The sequence below is a fragment of the Urocampus carinirostris genome, chromosome 8, assembly GCF_059441175.1.
Source record: "Urocampus carinirostris isolate Australia breed hairy pipefish chromosome 8, RoL_Ucar_1.0, whole genome shotgun sequence".
NCBI classification, from domain to species: domain Eukaryota; kingdom Metazoa; phylum Chordata; class Actinopteri; order Syngnathiformes; family Syngnathidae; genus Urocampus; species Urocampus carinirostris.
The window spans coordinates 16,136,791-16,153,062 of NC_142356.1; the positions used below are offsets into that span (position 1 = coordinate 16,136,791).

The 16,272-nt window shown below is 41.1% G+C and overlaps 1 protein-coding gene across 1 annotated transcript; it reads right to left on the reverse strand.

Annotated features, from left to right (window-relative positions):
- Positions 1–183: 183 nt before the first annotated feature.
- LOC148360833 (solute carrier family 22 member 7-like) lies at positions 184–11,769 on the reverse strand. The gene is made up of 10 exons (XM_088343057.1): positions 11,034–11,769; positions 10,860–10,963; positions 8,002–8,156; positions 5,902–6,070; positions 4,649–4,772; positions 4,466–4,575; positions 2,096–2,307; positions 1,923–2,031; positions 418–624; positions 184–345 (listed from the first exon to the last, which is right to left on the reverse strand). Coding segments are annotated over exons 1-10 (1,572 nt in total). The 5' UTR covers positions 11,415–11,769; the 3' UTR covers positions 184–344.
- Positions 11,770–16,272: the final 4,503 nt, after the last annotated feature.

Here is a 16,272-nt window from a genome sequence, read left to right on the forward strand (position 1 = left end):
CTGTAAATGGCAGCGCGTTTTGTACTGTATTTTCGACTTTGTGTCCTGAAACGGCTTTGTGACGAGAGGCGATATTTTCCCATTTACAACTTTCGTATGTAAAGACATTTGTAAGTAGATGTAGATGTCCTTTGTTAAAATGTTTGTATGATTAAAAACAACACAAAGTGATAAAATACATACATTTATTAAAATGGAACAAACACAACCGGACTGATTGATTGTATCGGTTGAAAACGACTCTAGATATTTATCTAGTCTTTCTACTTTTAGACATTTTACACATAAAGAAAAATCCTTGATATGTTCCCCATCACAAAGGACACTTTTCATCAGGTGATTGTTCTGAAAAGCAAAAATTGGTTATTAGCAAATAGTGGGACTTGAGGGATTGATTGAAAATTCAGGGTTAATCACCATTTTTTTTCAACATCCTCGATAGTTTCCGGTAGGTACGCATTTGTGGTCTCCTTGAGAAAGCAGGTAGACACCCCAGCGACAATAGCCACAAGGCAAAAAACTAAATTTGGCAAGCTGACCCACACGTCTTCTAGGAAGAAGACCAGAGGACTTACGGCCACACCCAGACGGGCCATCACGTTGCAGAAGCCTATTCCGTTTTGCCTGTTAACATACGAGCATCTTTAAATGTTTTGTTTCATCCTAACAAGGTCAGATTTTATACAACAAGAGTAAATCAGAGGTGTCCAATTTTTTTTTCTCTTTTTTTACAAAAGTCTCTTGTGAAAGATGTGACTCCCTTCCTTACTGAAAAATTTCATCACAGTTAAGTTATATTTTCCAGCTAAGTTTCATTTTTGTCAATCCACACCTCTTTCTTATAAAAACAGCAATTTTTCGATGCTTGTTTTAGGGAGAACTTTGTCCTGATCACAAGCCACACTATTCTGTTTGTTTCTTATTTATTTTCTTTGTAATAAAATTCCTCAAAGAACTGCTTTATCTCTTGTTGTCTTTGTTAAAATACTTGTCTGGAATAGATCATGCAGCGTGAGACAGCTTGTCCACGCCAGGGGTCTCCAACGTGGTGCCCGCAGGGACCAGGGTGCCCTCAGCTGAGGTGCCCATGGACGTGTTCTTAAAATGGCTCACAAGTGCTGAGTCATTGTGATTTTCTAGCAAAAAATGTGTCTAGTAGTTGACTGAGTCTATTCAACCCTATTTCCAATAATCAACCTGGTAATAACATAGTTACAACATAGTAATAACATGTTAACAACATTACATATACGTAGGCTGCACAGCGATTAACTGTTCTCCCTCACAGTTCAGATGTCCTGTGTTCAATTTCAGATAGAGGCCAGATTCTCCCAATGCCTTTGTGGGTTTTCTCTGGGTATACTGGTTTCACACATTCCCAAAATATGCTTGGTAGGTTTATTAGCGTGACAAAATTGTCCCTAAGAATGAATGTGTTTATTTTATAATACCTATCAGAAAAGAAAATAATAACAAATACAAGGAACTAGGATCCCAGCATTGCAAGATATGTTCACATAAAGACACAAATAATACTGTTATGTTGTTTCATAAATGCATATCAAACTGGATGATCTAAAAGGTAAATAAAACAATAAGTAGCTCTTCGCTTGAAAAAGGTTGAAAGCGCCTGATCTACGCCAACACAGATAAGGGTTCAGCCCTGCATGCATCTTCCCAGCTGTGAGAGCCACGATACACGTGGGCGACCCACTCAGCGGGTCCAGCTTCTTGGATCCCTAACAGAAAGGAATCGATGAGCTGGGTCTTCCAAGGGTGTGGAGGTGTTTAACAGGTGGATAGTGGAAAAGGTTTCCATGAGGCCATAACAGTTAGCATCGATGAAACTGTTCCCGAGCCATGTTCAAAACCATTTACTTAGTAAAAAAATGTCAGATGTGTGAACATTTCTCTTCACTAACCTCAAGACTGTAGGGTAGAGCTCTGTCATATACAGAAAGACAACATTAAACGATACTTGGACAAACATCTTGCCCATCGTTGCTACCGCTGTCAGATAAGCGGCATGACCTGAAAAGAAAACAAGAAAATTATGGTCAGTCACATCTCATCGTAGTTTTTCTCAGTTACTCACTCAGTGGGATGAACATATTAATAAACAGGCACAGCCCGGTGAGAAAAAGGCCGCAAGCCAGAGTCAAGCGGCGCCCGACTATGTCCAAAGTTAAAAAGACAAGCTTGGAGGGAATTTCGATGACTCCGTAGATGAACTGCGTCAGGTACATGTTGACTCCATATCCAGAAACGTTCAAGCTGATCCCGTAGTAGCAAAAGGCCAGTCCAAACCTGGATAATGGAGCAAATCAAACCATTGCTGAGCTGCCGAACATCCTTTTTCAGAATGGATAAAGGTGATTTTCAGATGTTGAATTGTTTTTTTTCACGTAGAATCATTTAAAGGGCCTTTATTTTTACGTCAAAAGTTGTTCCTCTACAAAAAGAAACCGCACGCCAAACCTGCTGTTACGGCAAGTGTCCAGCAGATGTCACTGCACTAACAATGACCAAGGAACAATCAACATTGTCAATACAAAAAAAAGAGTATACAAACGCTCCCCTACTTACGAACTTTTGAGTTATGAAAAACGGTAGATTGTAACATTTTTATCGGGATGTTAAAAAATACTTGGTCATTGCTCTAAGTTAGATTTTGTATTGTGTGCACATTTTTTGAGTAGAGGACAGTGCTGTAGTGTTTCTTTCTGCCGCCACCGGCATGTGGCGCTATGAGAGGTCACCCAGTATCCACCCCAAAGAAAAATCTAAATAGTTTGTGTGTAAACATTCTATACCAGGGGTCAGCAACCTTTTTGGTGTGGAGTGCCACTTTCAAATTTCCTTGTAAATCAGTGTGCCACACCAAGATTAATGACTCGCACAACATTTTTTTAATATCCAACAGCGCTGTAATTTTGCACCAGTCCAAATATACAACATGGATATACATTTTAATCGTATAACTCAGGGTTTTTCAACACTTTTTGAACCAAGGTACACTTTTATTTATAAAGTTCCAAGGCACACCGTTCGTCGAAAATGTTTGAAAATGAAGTCAAATATTTCACTGTAATACCTCATAAACAGATAATTAGTATATAAAAAGAAGAAAATAATACTTAAAATAAAAAAGAATGATGTGCTTTATGTTTTTTATTTTTTACAGTGCAATCTTAAACCGCTTTGTTAAACAAATTAAGTTATTAAATGTACTGTGCTACCTCAAGAGCAGACAATTAGTACATAAAAATTATATAAAATCTACTGCCACCTACTAATATGGATGACTATTACAGTTCCTCCTTTGAAGATAGCAAAAATACTATACTATTTTTTTATAGATAAAATTGGGCAAATTCCAGCGGCACACAAGGTCTCACTGCACACTTGTGTGACCCAGCACACTGGTTGAAAAACACTGATACAACTGACCAAATAATCTTCCACTATTCTTGTTCAGAAAAGTTGGTCGAGGTATTAGGAAATGATGAGGTCTCAGAGGTTGTGACAGAGAAGAGATGTGCCTTAAAGGAGTGGCTGCAAGATAAGAGTGGTGATGCGTATGAAAAGTATAAAGTGAAGAAAAGGTGGGTAAAAGCGGTCGTGGAAGCAGCGAAAAGGAAAGCAAATGATGAATGGTGTCGAAAGATAGGAGCGAACTTTGAGGAAAGAAGAAAAGTGTTCTGGAAAGAAGTGAAAAGAGTAAGAAAGAGCGAGTCTGGAAAGGAAGAGAAAGTGAAAGATAAGAACGGTAGATTGCTGGTTAGCGGTAGTGCAGTCAGGACGAGATGGGCAGAGTATTCTGAGGAGTTGCTAAATGTGGAGGATGGGAGATAAGTGAGAGTCGAGGCGCTCGGTGGTATGGGGAGAATGCCCGTGTTGGGTGATTTAAATGTGAAGCCTGTGGAAACATGGAAGGTGCAAGAGGCAGTGAAAGAAATGAAAGGGGGAAGGCACCTGGGTTGGATGGTTGTACTGCTGAATGCTTGAAAAAAGGTGGCACGGCTATGACTGACTGGTTAGTACGCTTGATGAATGTATGCTTTTTAAGTGGTGTGGTTCCTGTTGATTGGTGTAGTGCATGTGTGGTGCCATTGTATGGGGGTAAAGGTGATAAGTATGAATGTACCAATTCGAAAGGTATCAGTTTGTTGTCTGTTCCGGGTAAGCTGTATGGAAGAGTCTTGATTAAGAGAGTGAGAGGAAGAACGGATGAGGTGGTGATGGAGGAGCAGAGTGGTTTCAGGAAAGGAAGTGGATGTGTGGATCAGGTGTTTGCAGTACAACAGGTGAGTGAGAAATATTTTGCAAAAGGTAAGGATGTTTGTTTGGCCGTCTTGGACTTGGAAAAGAGTTGATAGAGAGGCATTGTGGCAGGTGATGGTAAAGTATGTACTAAATAATCTTGGGATAATTTTATTAAATAAATAAAATGTGTTTACTTTACCAAGTGATGCCGGTGAGCATAGCTAATCTCCTCATCCGGGGTGTCCTCACCAAATCCAATACGGAATATTTCCTGTTTTCATTTTCCACCACTATTACCTTGGACAAATTCTGCAAATCAGGAGAACGCGTGTGTTCATTTTGCATTCATCCACAAGGGGTAAAGTGTCGAATGAGTCTGCACCTCGGGTTTGAGTTGATCCATGAATTGTTCTCGGCGGTTGGCTTTTGCACATTTCCTCAGGAAGGAATGCGAGCGGTTAACCTTCCCTTGGGTTAGAAGCCATCGTGCCGACTGTGGCATCCACCTAAGTACAAAACTCAAGGTTTATAATGACCAAAATACTCTAATGTGGACTTGAATAGCATTTCTGTTTTATATGATTAGATTCACAGCTGAGAACAGGGGTGGGCAAACTTCTTGGGTTAAAAATGGGCAGGGAGGAAAATGTTACTGTATTTTTTTTTTGTATCTACCGACTCCGTCTTGAATCCTTGAAACTCGGCAATATATGAGGCAAAAGGATAATGTAAGCATATATCATTTTTCTCATACTGTCACTGCCGTTTCAAAAAGACTGATCACTTTTTTGGGGAGGGATTTTTTTGCATATTTCATTCAGACAAAAATATTTAAAAAAAAGACAAAAAAAAACATGGAAATAAGTCTTTTTAGAATAGCAAACATGCAGACATTCACAAGTACATATTAAAAATACTTTCTTTATATATGAGGCGCACTCCCAAAAATGACTGTTATGTCAATAAATATTGCTGATTAAAATAGCAATGGAAATTGAACCCGGATTATGGTGGTGAGGGCTCCACTACTTTAGCACTGGATCACTAGTGGTATAGATAACATACAACAAGGCATTAGAGCTTATCTCATTATCACACTAATTTTACTCTCAGTGCCAGAAACATTCGTTTGCCGAGTGCATTCTTGTTTTTTTTTCCTTATTTTCCAATATGTTGTTGGAGTGTGATGTGGAGGAGTTGTGGGTGTGTCTGCTTGCTGTTGGAGGTGTCAGTGAGGGTTGTGTTCAAGCCAAGAAAAATCTGTTCTTGTACACATTGGTTGTTTTTATTTTCCAGCGGGTCCCATTTCCGGATGAAGTTTTTCTCTGCCTGTGATTTTGTCTCCCCCCTCTTACTTGTTCATTTGTCATGGTAACCTTGGTATCCTGCCACAATTATTTCTTTTATTGAAACATTAGTAATGATGTTTGAATAAGCAATGTTTGTAATCTCTAAATTGGGCCATGTTGTTGGAGTGTGATCTAGTGTTTGTTAACACCCCCCCCTGGCCTAGAGCATTGGTTCCTGAATGGGAATACAGGCACCTGAGGAAGGTACCTATCATTAATGCAAAACCTTTTAAAAATAATGAATAAATTGCATGCCAAAATTAATACGGTACAGTGTTTTGTTTACCTCCAAGACAAGATGGCGACAAAGAGTGGGATGTTTGCCACAGCTGCTAAGTATCTCCACTCGTTCACAAAATAAGCCACAGCAGCCAGGAGCATCGTGATCACACACCAGTCCAAGCCTATACATATGGCCATGACCCGTCGACTCTTCGTGTCCGTCCATTCTAAACCTATAATGTTAAATTTGAAATTCTTGTCACTTTTGGAGTTTTGGGGGGGGTTTCAAAGTCGGCAACAGTCATTGACTTGACTTATAGTCAACTGAAATCGACTAAACTCTGAAAAGACCGAAATGTTAGTCATTGGTCCATCTAAATGCCGTGACTTATTCTCAAAAACTGCTGTGAACATTGACAAATGTCACATCACACAGAGTGACTCAGTTAAAAATTTAGGTGTCATATTTGACCCTGATCTAACCTTTGAGATGCATGTAAAGAAAATTACTAGAACCGCTTTCTTCCATCTTCGTAACATTGCCAAAATCCGTTCAATACTGTCTCAGTCTGATGCGGAAACTATAATTCATGCATTTGTTACCTCCCGTCTCGATTACTGTAATGCACTACTCTCCGGTCTCCCGAAGTCCAGAATCAAGTCTCTTCAGCTAGTACAAAATGCCGCAGCGAGGCTTTTAACTAGGACAAAAAAGTACGATCACATAACACCGATTTTGGCTAACTTGCACTGGCTCCCAGTTAGCCAAAGATGTGACTTCAAGGTTCTCTTAGTATTGTACAAAATCATACATGGACTTGCTCCCTCTTATCTTTCAGATCTGATCTGCCCTTATGTCCCGGTCCGAAGCCTACGATCTGAGAGTGCCGGTCTTCTGGTGATCCCGAGAGCAAAGAAGTGTTCTGCTGGTTCGAGAGCGTTCTCCATCCGGGCACCGGTGCTGTGGAATGCTCTTCCCCCTGAGATCCGATCTGCAACCTCAGTGGAAATGTTTAAATCTAAACTTAAAACTCACTTCTACTCCATTGCATATGAATAATAACCTACTCTTCTTGTCGGCTGAAAAATAGTCTGTGTAACATAGTGTACTAATCTGTGAAGCCCTTAGAGACTTATTGTGATTAAGGGCTATACAAATAAAAATGACTTGACTTGACTTGACTAAATTGAATGTATACTAAATATTGGAATAAAAAACATCAGATTAAGAATCAAACTCACCTCCATCATAGTTATGATATTAGAACGAGAACTCCAGTTGGCAAAATATACAGTATAAAGACTGATAAATAGAGAATATATATGTGTGTGTATATATATATATATATATATATATATATATATATATATATATATATATATATATATATATATATATATATATAAAGTACATCACAAAAAGTGAGTACATCCCTCAAATGTCGGCATAGATTTAAGTATAATGTGTAATAGAAGTGAAAATAAGAATGTAAATAAAGGCCATGCCTTACTAGAAAGATTTCCTCTGTTTTGATGAGACAAAGATTAATTAATTTAGCTTAGACGGTGTGAAGCATGTGTCTCGGCAACCACGTGAGGAGTACAAACATGTTTGTGTCGTGCCTAATGTCAAGCATGGAGTTGGGAATGTCATGGTTTGGGGCTGCATGAGTGAAACTGGAGTTAGGGAGTTGAAATTCATCAAGGGAAACACAAACTGAAGGATGTACTGTGGGATACTGGATCCCCTCTCTCCAGAAACAAAGACTCCAAATACACTAAGATGACTAAAGCTTTTCTAAAGTGGCTAAGGGTAGAGGGGACGGACTGGCCAAGTAATTCTCCGGATCTAAACCCAAAAGAATATCTTTCGGGCATTCTTAAGGAAGGTGGAGAAGCACAAAATCTTAAATATCCCCCAACTCAGCCATGTTGTCATGGCGGAGAGGAAGAGCATTCCAGCGGCAATTTGTGATTTAACCGGATGAAATTACACTTAAAACTGTAACAGTCAACACAAAGCGAAAATGTGCAAACTTGGACTAATACTGAGACAAAATCATAAAATGGCTTAAACAAATTAGCATTGGGGAGATACTAGGAACATTTTGGTCCTAGAACACGCCATAACCGACATGTTTTAAAAGCTAATCTTGATACTCACCTACGACCTTGCAGATCACAATAAGTCCAGCGCAACCGAATCCTGTAAAGAATCTCATGACTGCAAACATGGTGAAATTGTAAGCCATGGCGCTCAACATTCCAAAAAATGCCGTTGTCAGGTAGGACACCATAAGCATTGTTTTCCTGCCATACCTGCAAGACAATGTTGGAAAACAGATATGGATGTCTGAGAAAATAGATTCAGTTTTTAATGGCAGTCATTGAAAGAGGATATAATATGATGTTCCGAGAAACATTAAAAATGACATAATTCCAAGTCCTTTCCAGGTATGAGCTGCCGGCAGGCATTTTTGGTTGGTTAGTGCGCAGCCCCAAAGTGCAGAGGTGTCACGGTCGCCATGGCTACCAGTCTGCCGCGCCCCCGAACTCAGCTGCAGCAGATCAGCTGATTGCTGGTCTGCTATTTAAGGCTGGATTTTGGGTTTGGCGGGCGCTGGCTCATTACACATTCCCGGTCTGTTATGCCTTGTCCTGTTTTAGTTTAAAACTTTGTCCTTTCTGTTATGCCTTGTCCTGTTTAGTTGAGTTGGAAGAATCAACTGTTTGTTTTGTCACGTCCCAGAGTTTTGGACAACTTTTATTTTTTGTGAATACAAGTTTTTGGATCGTTACGCAATTGAGTTCTCCCTTCCTGCCTCCTGCCTCCGTTCTGGTCCGATCACCCCTTTCCTTCGACCCCACCACGCCCCGTGACAGAATGAGCCAGCCACGACAAGAACTCAGCGAACGATCGCAGCGCGATTTGGGGAGACCTGGAGAACGCAGCTTGGCAAGCGCCCACTGAGTCCGACTTCGACTCCCTGCCCGTTCGAACCACGGCCCCGCCCGTCGTGGCCATTGCTGTGCCTCGAATGGGGTCCCGGGAGGAATTGACGCCTGCCTGTTCGACTCTCATGCCTGCCTGCCCGACTCCCGTGCCGATTGCCTGCTATTCAGTCTCCCCTGCGTGCCAGTCCGACTCCGCTGCTCCTGTTTTGCCGGTTCTGATTTTGACTCTCTCCTGTTTTGCCGGTTCTGATTTTGACTCTCGCCTGTTTTTGCCAATTTTGACTGTCCTCTGTGTTTGCCGGTTCTGAATCTCTGTCTGTCCTCTGTGTTTGCCGGTTCTGAATCCCTGTCTGTCCTCTGTGTTTGCCGGTTCTGATTCCCTGTCTGTCCTCTGTGTTTGCCGGTTCTGATTCCCTGTCTGTCCTCTGTGTTTGCCGGTTCTGATTCCCTGTCTGTCCTCTGTGTTTGCCGGTTCTGATTCCCTGTCTGTCCTCTGTGTTTGCCGGTTCTGATTCCCTGTCTGTCCTCTGTGTTTGCCGGTTCTGATTCCCTGTCTGTCCTCGTGTTTGCCGGTCCAGTTTGCCTGCCAACCCTGCCGAGCGTCGAACCATTCCGGGGCGTGAGGTAGTATTTTATTTTTATTTTTTTCCTTTTTTGGGGACCTCAGGAGCTGTCCCTTAAAGGGGGGGCTCTGTCACGGTCGCCATGGCTACCAGTCTGCCGCGCCCCCGAACTCAGCTGCAGCAGATCAGCTGATTGCTGGTCTGCTATTTAAGGCTGGATTTGGGGTTTGGCGGGCGCTGGCTCATTACACATTCCCGGTCTGTTATGCCTTGTCCTGTTTTAGTTTAAAACTTTGTCCTTTCTGTTATGCCTTGTCCTGTTTAGTTGAGTTGGAAGAATCAACTGTTTGTTTTGTCACGTCCCAGAGTTTTGGACAACTTTTATTTTTTGTGAATACAAGTTTTTGGATCGTTACGCAATTGAGTTCTCCCTTCCTGCCTCCTGCCTCCGTTCTGGTCCGATCACCCCTTTCCTTCGACCCCACCACGCCCCGTGACACAGAGGTTTAGGGTTCAAGTCTAGCTACAGCAACCTCTCCGTGTGGAGTTTGCGCATTCTACCCGTGCCTGCGTGGGTTTGCTCTGGGCACTCCGGTTTCCTCCCACATTCCAAAAACATGCATGTCAGGTTGATTGGCTGATCCAAATTGTCCCTAGGTGTGAATGAGCAAGCAAATTGTCTGTCCCAGTGTGCCCTGCGATTGGCTGGCAACCAGGGTCGGGTAGGGTTACTTTAACTGGATTACTTTCAATTACTTTTAGATTACTCCAATACCAAATATGCTAATAAAAGGCAAAAGAAACTAAATATGGATAAAATGACTAAATTTTGTGCAGGCTTGGGGAGTAACGGAATACATGGAACGGCAAAAATGACGTTGGCAAGCTGTTTGGGTTTATTTTCATTTTGTTTCTGTCGCATTTTATGTTAGTTTTGCCGGAGATCAAAGAGATCAAAGCCAGAAGAGAAAGCTTACCACGTGTTGTGAGTCAGTATTTTATTCATATTTAGTTTCTTTAGTCTTTATTAGCATATTTGGTATTGGAGTAATCCAAAAGTAATTGAAAGTAATCCAGTTAAAGTAACCGTACCCAACCCTGCTGGCAACCAGTTCAGGTTGTCCCCTGCCCTCTGCCCGAAGATAACTGGGATGGGCTCCGGTACCCCCGTGACCCTACTGAAGATAAACGGTGCAGATAATGGGAGGTTGGATGAAAGAACGATAAAAGGTGCCCAAATTTACCCACTAATCAGATCTAATAAGTACCTCTAATTTGTGATAAATTCTCAATTGGGAGTGTCTTTAAACAACCTGAAGCCACTGTAAACTTCAACAAAGAGTCTTAGCCAGCAGTTTAAATTCTTGTTTGCTGTACAGTAGTTTTTTCACTGATTGCTTTTGTGATAAAAGTTCAAAAAGGCTCATATCTTAGTTTTTGGATAGCAGTGAATTTGACCCATGGTATCATGCAAACAAAGCACAGAAGTAGAATTTGCGCCTACCTGTCACTTAGCGTGCCAAACACAACAGCTCCGATCATAACGCCCACAAAGAAGACGGTTGCCATAGCTCTGTTCAGTCTCCGTTGATCACAAACCAGATCCCACTGTTGGATAGCAGGAAACCAGATGATAAATCATCAGATTGGAGGGAGGAAAGAATGGGATTCGGCTCACCTCTGTGGCCAGGGAAGACTTGACAGTGGAAGTATCGTACACCCATCCATTTTGACAAGGAACAGCAGGTAGATCCGTCGTGTTGGTCAAATTCAGCAATAGATGATACTGAGGCCGGGTAAACATCAAACAGGAGCTCAGAGTCCCGTCATCCTGAACTGGAATAGTGACCGTTAGCTTTTGCTCATCGGAGAGATTCCCAAAAAATGCTCCGTCATCCAAACCGCTGATGTTGCAGTGGTGGGGAGGGATATAGCCAATGAAATTATTCAAGAGGAAGTGAAACGGTGAAGCGGAGCGAGAAATCAAACAAAAATAAATCAGATGGTGTTGAAATTTGCCAAAACCGTTCAGTTCTGTTAACACCTCGTCAAACTTCATCTTGAAAGTGCATCTCAAGACTGAGCTTTCTTCTGCTAACTCTTGATAAAGGTGGATGTTTTTATTTTCCTCACGTCCCTCCCTAAGACCTTCAGCAAATACCAAGTTGGCTATCTTCTTTCTGTGCACAGTTTTATTACCTCTGATACAAACCTACTTATTAAGTCTTCAACAAATGAGCTAACCCTACGGCAGTGCTACCTAATTATATTCGGTCTCGCCCCCTCACGGACGAAGAAAACCTCTCGCGTCGTCGCCCCGCCCAAGACAAATAACCGACAAAGAGTAAAATGTGTCTATAAAACTGTTTTAAGTGCTCTGCTGTCCAGTTGTAGGAATAATAATCAGATAGCTATCACACTTTTGCTTATTGTTATTATCATTTGTATAGCATGCTCGATTACTGAAATGTACTACTCTCTGGTCTCCCGAAGTGCAAAATCAAAAGCCTGCAGCTGGTACAAAATGCTGTAGCGAGGCTTTTATGTAAGACAAGAAAGTTTGATCACATTACCCCGATTTTAGCTAACCTGCATTGGCTCCCTGTTAGCTTAAGATGTGATTTTAAGGTTCTATTAAACAAAATCATGCATGGACTTGCTCCCCCATAACCTTTAGATTTATTTTCCCTCTATGTTCTTGCACAGAGCCTCCGCTTGGAAAATGCCAATCTAATTGTGATTCCAAGAGCCAAGAAGAAATCTGCAGGCTTGAGAGTGTTCTCCATCTGGTGCTGTGGAATGCTCTGCCCTCTGAGATTCCTTCTGCAACCTCAGTGGAACTGTTTAAATCTAGGCTTAAAACACACTTCTATTCCATAGCATATGAATGACTTATGTTTTGTGTTGAAAATAGCTGTGTATTATTTGTTATTGCAACATCCGTTGCAGCCTGGTCATCCTGGAAGGGGGATTACGTCATGTGTGGTCCCTTCTCAATGTTTCTTCATTTTCCTCATGCTGAAGCTTTTGAGGTTTTCCTGGCCCTCGTGTAGCTTTTAGATCAGGGGATGGTGTAATAATAGTCTGTAGTCTGTAATAGTATGTGGTCTGTGCAGCCATTTGAGACTCCTTGTGATTAAGGGCGTCACAAATAAACATGACTTGACTTAAATAGTATGTCACATGAAGGTCGAATAATAAGGATAGATGTTTGTAAAATTTTCTCATGTTCGTGATAAGACAAGTTTGCTGTGTCTCTGAGTTACAGTGGTTCCTTCCCTTTTTCTTATCTAGGAGACACAGAGTTGCTAAAAATAACAATTTTGGGGTGACTGAGGGACAGTGGGAAGCTGACGAGCAAGTTCCCAGGTTCGGTTGTCCCTCAATTTCTCCCAGCTGGAAAATAAACAAGCGTCTTCTGTTTGGTATTTTTGCTATAAAAATGTCTCAATGAACCTCACACAACGGTATTACACTGTATCCTGATTAACGTATGAGAGAATTAATAAAGAAAGACATATGGACCGACTTACCACAAAGGATAGCTTTATTAACTGTGACAGAGAAGCTTTGAAGTGCAGCTGAAATTAAAAAATGAAATCAAAATCCTTTAACTGTAAACCTTCTTGACTGACCATGTCAAACCTGAACAATGAAATTACATAAAATCAATTAATAACAATGCATTCAAACAGATTGCCAACATTAACTCAAGAGCACCTTGACAGAAATATAAGAACTACCTTTTTAAGTATTTCTTTTTAATTGAAGACGAACACAGCTTTTTGAGGCAGGACCAAGCAACTCTCCAATGCCAACAACTTTTGCTGATTTAATCATTGGCCAAGGAGTCCAAATCGTCACCAAGAACGTAGATTTGGATTTGGCATTAGTCAGTACAAAATTCCAGTCTGAGAAGAGACATGCAAATCTACAATTTGGTGATTTGTGAAATGTCATTGATGTAGACTACAATAGGATAGAATCGTTTTTATTGTCATCGATAACAATGGAGTGTGCATTGTTTACAACAATATTAGACATGGTTCTCCGCAGGATACATATTTAATAAAAGACTTAAAGGATAAAAATGAGATTAGAAAGAGAACATTAGAATTATGAGGTGATATTTACAAGATAGTATTTGTAGACTGACCTAAATTGTGTGTACAGAGACCCTCCTCTACTTTGAACTTGGGTTATCGCTGCTTTAGTCCTTCTCGGATTTTTAAATTTACTTTTTTTGTCTCTGTTGTCATTAATATCATTGTATTTTACATTGTGTTCAGCAGGGACAGATTAGGGATGGCAATCTGTGTTGGGTGGGTTTGACTGTCTGTGACTGATGGGCTGGGCAGGCGCTGCCTCTGTAATCAGACTCCTAGCTTTTAGTGTCAGGTTACATTGAGATGAAAATCATCAGTTAAATTGGACTCTGAGGATAGTCAATGGTGATCATCTGCGGGTGCTGCGTGGATTATTATCGGTTTCCAGAAGCTTCTTTGTCCGGGAGAAGGCAAAAATGGTGCTGCTGGTCTGGCCTAAGCTGACAATATTCCAAAGCTACCCCTGCAGACCTAATATCTTGCCAACGCCAGGTCCATTAGCCGTAAAATGGATGAAATGGAGCCACAACTTGTGTAGATCTACAATTCGAGGAGAACTAATTTTGATTATCTGCCTCCATTCAAGGATGCCAGATGCTAGCACGCAGCTAGCCGGCTGCTCTTTAAATTGCTTTCTTACACTGACAGGAAAAGCTCTCAAATTTTGTTTTATTTTTAGATAATGATAACGAAACCATTCATTCAATTGCAATTATGTGTTTTGTGTTATTATTTGTAGATCAATAATTGTTTTCTCTCGGCCGGTAATGTCTTATTCTCGAGTTAAGTTTAACCCTTAGAGGGGTATTATGAAGGAGTGACGCTACTTCACAGATTTTCACTTTTAACCTCAAAAACCGAGGGATCTCGTACACCGGAAACTTGTGCAAGGCATTAGCGGCAACATTGTCCGAAAATAAGAATAAAGAAACATAATAGGAAAATACTTTTTCCACACATAGACAAGGTCTTTCTTGTCTTGCAGCTTCGTGTGCTTGTTTAGGATAATAGTGGCTCTAGGGAAGAAACGGTCTCTGAGCCTGGTTGTCTTTATTTTAAAAATTCAAAGAGCCAGTGGCCGTTGTCAGAGGAGCCCTTAAAATATTTGTCTCCTTTGCTGTGTGGCGAGACCGGGCAATGTCTTCCAGACAGATGTATATAATATACAAAATAACTGAAATCCACATAGATCCTTTCTACATCTGATATCTAGGAAGCCATGAACTTCACTCGTGCATACTGTTCCAAGGACTCTTGCCTCACAGTTTTGTCTGACAAGATAGCTTCTTTCTAAACATGACTGAAAGCTGTACAGCAGTATGTGAGCAAAATTGAGGTCAAGTGTGAGGGAGGCGTTCTTTAAAAAAACAAAACAATTATTGTTCTCTATGTAGACCAGTTCGGTGGCCTTGGAGGTACGGCGCCCGCCCCGAGACTAGGAGGTTGTGGTTCAAGCCTCGGCCGAGTCATACCTAAGACTTAAACATTGGTACCCGTTGCCTCCCTGCTTGGCGTTCAGCATTAGGGGTTGGAATTGAGGGGTTTGGTCACCTAATGAATCCCAACACGTTGGTTGGGTTGAGCGTGGGGGCTGGGAATCCCCTCCTCTGAATCAATCACCCAAAAAGAGTCAGAAATGACTCTAGCTACCTCCCACTAAGGGGATATGGCTGTGGTATATATATATAAATAATATGTAGACTTGAAGTTGGTCATCTGTGGGATTGGAATAATGTAAAATGCATGTCGGGAATCAAACCATTGGTCAGCAACCTTTTCTGTATCATGGACCAGTTTCATGTCCGACTTTATTCTCGTTGCTCAATTATGATAGTAATAATAACAGTAATAATAAAAACAATAAGCCGAAATCCACTGTGTAATCACTAGACCAGTAGGGCTCTGAATTAAATTGGAAGAGGCATTATATTTTATCTCAAAATAAAAAATATGTGTGACGATATGATGAAATTCCATGCTATTCTTGCGTCCGTGAACTCAGTATGAACTTTCGTGGAAAACATCTGCTCTGGAACTGATTGCGTAACTCATGGCGGTCAAGGCGACTGATTGTCCATAAAAGGGGAATGCAGGGTCCAGTATTTTCTGTTTTTCTCCTGATATGGTAACAATTCCAAAGTATTTCACAATAATAGCCTTTCATTTGTCATCTACAATGTAGTTTTACACCTGAACCAACTCTGCATGCTATACAAACTCAACACTTTTCTCCTGGTGTCACAAAGAGCATTTTGTATGCATTTATAATAGTTGAACGAATGTAGTTTTACACCTGAACCAACCCACCATGCTATACAAACTCCACACTGCCCTCTAGGTGCCGGAGATAGCATTTGGTATGCATTTATAACAGTTGAATGAATGTAGTTTTACACCTGAACCAACTCACCACACTATATAAACTCCACACTGCCCTCTTGGTGCCGGAGAAAGCATTTGGTAAGCATTTATACCAGTTGAACAAATGTAGTTTTATACCTGAACCAACTCAGCATGCTATACAAACTCAACACTTTTCTCCTGGTGTCACAGAGAGCATTTTGTATGCATTTATAATAGTTGAACAAATGTAGTTTGACACCTGAACCAACCTACCATGCTATACAAACTCCACACTGCCCTCTAGTGGCCGGATATAACATTTTGTATGCATTTATAACAGTTGAACGAATGTAGTTTTACACCTGAACCAACTCACCACACTATATAAACTCCACACTGCCCTCATTTGCTCAGGAGGTAGAGCGCTCGTCTTGGGATCAAGAAGTTGCAGGTTCGTTTCCTGGCTCC

Excerpts from the sequence above, each read along its gene's own strand:
- LOC148360833 (XM_088343057.1), bottom strand. The coding sequence starts at position 11,414 with ATGAAGTTTGACGAGGTGTTAACAGAACTGAACGGTTTTGGCAAATTT. Across the intron at positions 4,773-5,901 it reads GTCGCCATCTTGTCTTGGAG|GTGGATGCCACAGTCGGCAC; the intron begins GTAAACAAAACA and ends TTTTGTACTTAG. Across the intron at positions 4,576-4,648 it reads TGGATCAACTCAAACCCGAG|AATTTGTCCAAGGTAATAGT; the intron begins GTGCAGACTCAT and ends CCTGATTTGCAG.